The 5,344-nt window shown below is 30.7% G+C and overlaps 1 protein-coding gene across 3 annotated transcripts in view; it reads right to left on the bottom strand.

The window, feature by feature from the left end:
• The window catches only part of LOC106457827 (polypeptide N-acetylgalactosaminyltransferase 13-like), a 54,029-nt gene that overhangs the window by 29,379 nt on the left and 19,306 nt on the right, over positions 1-5,344 (bottom strand). For all 3 annotated transcript variants that reach the window (XM_013917277.2, XM_022383869.1, XM_022383870.1), the window contains exons 2-4: positions 1,998-2,486; positions 843-1,011; positions 105-271 (exon numbers count right to left, since the gene is read on the bottom strand). In XM_013917277.2, coding sequence (XP_013772731.1) covers positions 105-271; positions 843-1,011; positions 1,998-2,223 — 562 coding nt within the window. In that variant the 5' untranslated portion in view covers positions 2,224-2,486. The remainder of the gene's footprint in view (positions 1-104; positions 272-842; positions 1,012-1,997; positions 2,487-5,344) is intronic.

Raw genomic sequence — 5,344 nt, forward strand, 5'->3', positions numbered from 1 at the left:
ATATATATATATATATATATATATATTTATATTTTAAAAATCCTAAGCACTTTAATAACTCTTGGAGTTGTCAGGACACAAAATTGAAAAAATGTGCAACTTACCACGTTCACTCTCATCATCAACTAGAATAATTTCTTCCAACAGTGCTCTTGGAGATGTACGAATGATGCTTTGAACAGTACGTAACAAGGTGGACCAGGCTTCATTGTGAAATACAATTACAATGCTTGTTGTTGGCAGTTTATCGGGGTATACCTTATTTTTACACCTGAGAAGTCAATGCACATTTTTATTATTAATATTATAATTACAATTTATTTTAAATATTTTATGATTGATCTACTACTGCTTAAACTGATTTGTTTTATCCACTATATTACTGTAGAGAAATACAGTATTTTTAAACTGGGCTACTTTCTGTTTATTTTCTTCCATATCCAAAAATATCCCTTTAGTTAGGCTTCATGTTTCTCATCATGCCATATCCATATTAATCAATGTGTAGGTCCCAAGAAATGCAATAATTTGTGTCAGCCATTCACTAGTTAAGAAATCATCTTTTACATGAAATATCAATATTCTTAAATGTAGATTCACGTTAAAAACCTCCATTCAGTAGCTCTTTGTCTACAGTTTCTGAACATTAATAAATATCTTTAATAGCAAATAGGTAATAACCTATAATAATTTCACAACACAAGAAACCAAGTATTTTGTTTCCAATGTATGTGCTTAATATAATGCTTGTTAAACATGTAAATTGTCACATGATTTAAGCTACAGTCTAGCTCTTAACTGGCTTATTTATATATTTTTAAACCTTAAAAAACAAGCCTTACCCCTCCATTCGAAAATCAGGGAGAGATCTATTGAGAGATATTCGATCACTAGCCAGTAAATTGAACTGATTAAGCTTGAATTTTTCCATTTTTAAAGACTCCTTCTCTTTAGGAATGATCACTGCTTTTCCATTCTCTCCAGGCCAATTAGATGGATTCTTCTGTAAAACTGGGAACAATAATAGAACACTTTATAATTATAGAAAATGCAAGTGTCACGTCTACTTGTAGATAAAGTTGTTCCACTAATAGTAGCTTGCATTGTTAAGAAGTGCCTTTACTAACAGTTACCACTTGGTTAACCCTTTAGCTCATCTGGTAAAGCACTCACATGGTGTGAGAGAGATCTTGGGTTCACATCAGAATCACGTAAAAAAGAAAAATTACCACACCCACTCTTTGACGTTATTCCCATATTGTATAATAAGTACTTTCTCAACCATCTGTTTATACTCAGGCTACTTTTATCAAAATTTTATGGCACTTTCAAAACTCATAGGTAGTACAAAGTAGATGACACCATACCTGCTTATTAGGTACATACAGTTCTACAGAACACATCACTCATTACTAGCATGGTGCTCAAATTTATAATTGAATGCCAAATCAACCATTAACATACCACATGCAATGCATAACCTTTTTTATAAGTAGCATTTAGAGTCAACATCTCTCTCACTCAGCACCACATTAGTAAAGTAGAACAATCAGAATTATTTTCACTTTCACATGTAAGTAAATATGCTAAAACATTTTACAGTCTGTAATAATATTATGGGCAAACATAAGTTATCATGAAGTATATTTTAATCTTTTCTGTACACAATTTTTCCAGATTATAGGATTGGCCCTTTAAGTGTTTTTGATCAAAGTACAGAAAATTGTCAAAATGTGCAAGATATGAGTAATAACTGCAATGTGATATCTAATTCTTATTTCAGTATTTTTTTAGATTAAAGAAATTGATCTTATTAAACATAGATGTGAGTAGAAAAGAATGTATGTTTATTATATTGCTTAAGAAGAGGAACATGTTTAAACAATTACATACTTTTTTCTACAGTCATTAAAAAAATAACAAATATTTCCAGTTATGACAAAACATACCTAGGTGTTTAATTCATTTTAATTCACTGAAAATATAAAATACCTTACCGGGATGTTCCCAACTCCTGAACTCTCCTGCTGGTGAATTTGGTGATTTGACAAATGGAACACGGTTTCCACTGTAAACTATTCCTCGTAACTTGTTGCCACGTTCACAAGATGTACCAATACACTCAGTGTAGTACATTAACAGACACACTCCCAAGAGAAACCATACAAGAGAGGTTGCTAAAACAATCTTGCAGGTGTGTAAACGTATTCTTCCACGTAGCATTTTTTTCTCAATTGATACCTATATCTTTATAAATCACAATTTTTCACAAATATTTACACATTCAGAAGTTACCCATTATTTTAACTTTTCCAAAGTCATTAGAGTAACAAACATACACCAACACAATAAAACGACTAGAGCTTTCAAACCTCCATTTGAAGAGAAGATGTATTATTAAACTTAATTAATTTTTTAACATTTTAACACCATCCTGAGTTTGTGTCCTTCAAAACAGTCTTCTCAACAGCAACTTCTATGACTCCCTATAAGAAAACAAAACAAATTCAGATCACTTAGAAAAAATATAAAACAAAATAATAACTAACAATGTAAAATTAGAAAATAGTTAATGCTACTAGTTTAGCATTGTAACATCAAAGAGAACAAGCCTAAAATACAAAATCACATATTCATAGAGCTCATGACTTATCAATGATAGTTATAGTTCGGAACATACATTTTGAGAATCATATATGAACAACATATCTTTGCTGCCCTTCCAAATGTGAACTTTCACAATAATTCTTTGAGATTCATCATTAAGAACAAAAAAATTTCTAAATATCTTATACCTACTCTACAAGCTGATAGTTGATTCACATGGTAATATATGTTTATGAGAATTAGAAATAAAAATCTATGAACTTGTATTAAATAATTCTCTCAAAATTGTGAACCTTTTTAATTATACTTTCACAAACTATGTTCACTTTGTACAAAAGGAGTAAATAATACTTACTCAGGCATTAATGAAATGGATAAGAGGTTATGTCCTGTATAGCTCTTATATAAATCATTAATAGCTCTGTCACATTATGAAACAAGTTTTATTCAAACATTAGCTTGATATCTACCTACCAGATATATATATATACAATATTCCTATACACATACACTTGAAAATTAGTTCACAAAGTTAAATTTTGTGTATACATTATAGATAATCAATACTATGTGTGAACCTTTCAAATATTTATTTATAAATCTGTATGTGTGTCAATATATTCTCTCTCTAGATATTTGAAGGTAGCTATTTGAAAATCGTTAAATCATCTTTTGCAGTTTGAATTGTCAATAGAAATGTCATAATACTCTATCAGCAACACAGAAATGGGTAAACCATGATTTACCTGACCATATCATACACTTCCACTGATTAACTGTTCACAATGTTTGTACTAGAGAATCACTGAATTCTTGCTTTCCTATTTGCATAAAAGATATTCCAGTTTTATACTTTTCTTTGCATGGTGTATTTAGGGATAGTTGAATTCTGACCACTGCTGAAAAGTTGGTAAATGGGACAAAGTTTAATACCAATGCACTTTATAAACCAATCTTAATCATCTTTTCCTTAGTCAGTCACCAGTGACCAGTGGTTGACAGCTACAGTTTTCTTAATGACAGACATATCCTTAATGATTGCCACAGTTGGTATAGTCTGATGACATATTCTTGGAGAAGCCAGTCAAAGAAATAGTCTTTGATTATAACATTCTTGCTAAACAGGCACCTGCTATCACACCCTTCAAAAGTTGGAGACATTCTTTCTCTTACTCATTGTCTTGTAGTCTAACTATTACATGACTATATTTTAAGGGACTCAAACTTTCACCTGATACACAAAACAATATGTCTGCTTTTTATATGCAAATAGATGGGATATTCCATAAATGTGTTATGGGGATTCCCAATAAAGCAGCCAGTCAGAGTATATATATCAATGCTCAATATCTTGTGAAATGCACGTTTAAGAACATAAAAAAGTTGTTATTTCTGAATATAATAACTTCTGTTCTTGATATTAACACATAATCTTTAAAAGTATTTTTTGTTTCAAATATACCATTGAAGAGTAAAATATGGTATTAATATTAGATTTCCTCAATATATTGTGACTTTTTTTTTTTTACTGTGCTGCAAGACGAGATCCACAAACACGTACTTCCTGCCTCTACAACGTCATATGCTTCAAGGAAAATAAATACCTGCACTCATGCTTTTCTTATTTAAAAGTTTATATTACATGTATACATTCTACAAATTCATAAACCTCACTGAAAACAGTTGCTGATGGCTATTTACAGCAGAATGCAGAGCCAAATTTTAGCATTCTTTTCTTTCTGTTATGACCCACTTATAAGGTATATTCAACTTTACAGCATCATACAACTTATATACTCAGTTATTTAATATAATAAATTTCTACTCTAGACTACTTTTCAATGTCATTATTTACTTGTTTTTTTATATTTTTGGCAAAAGATACTAAGGCTATCCACCGCTGCCCTTAATTTTGAACTACTGACCAGATGGAAAGAAGCAAGTCAATAGCATCCTACCACCCACCATCTATGTTAAGGTACTGACCTTTTTTTATAATGTACCCACAGCTTAAAATGTGGGGAATATTTTGTGGTATCACACAGATTCATACCTAGCTCACTAACTTTGAAATCTAGAGCTCTACCACAAGGCCAATCCATATCCAAATTAATTCTACATATATATATATATATTTACTATTTATCTGGCATAAACTGCATAAGAATGAAACCCCATCTGGTGGCATAACTTAAAATATCATACACATAACAATTTTGAATATCCTTAGGTTATAATGAAAAATAACCATTACCACATTTTCTGACTTGCATAACATTTTATTTCACTGAGTAAGAAATATTTATCAATGCCCTAGGCCTAATGTAAACTGAGACCATATAAAGAACACAAACATAAGTAATGATCAAATGCATCGAAACAGTAGCACATTTACATGTTTGACAAATGAGACAAGTAGTCATTATTTTATTGCATTTCAACTGTAAGGGTGTGTTGTAACATTCTTCTTTTATTGGGTGGAATTTTTAAAATTATTTGGTGAAAATAGTTTGAAGTCCAGTACACATAATGATAAATTAGTTTATTTCTTCCTTAACATTTCTACAAGTTGCCTTTACTTGTATACTGTTGTGACTTATTGGCCTACATTTACAAATGATGTTTCAATGGAAAATACCTCGCTAATAGTACAATGACTAACATTAAATATTGTTACGTATCTGCTTGTTTGTTAATTTCCGGTAGAAATCCTTTCCGAGGAACTTCAGCGATACAA

The sequence above is a fragment of the Limulus polyphemus genome, unplaced genomic scaffold (genome assembly GCF_000517525.1).
Source record: "Limulus polyphemus unplaced genomic scaffold, Limulus_polyphemus-2.1.2 Scaffold378, whole genome shotgun sequence".
NCBI classification, from domain to species: Eukaryota; Metazoa; Arthropoda; class Merostomata; order Xiphosura; family Limulidae; genus Limulus; species Limulus polyphemus.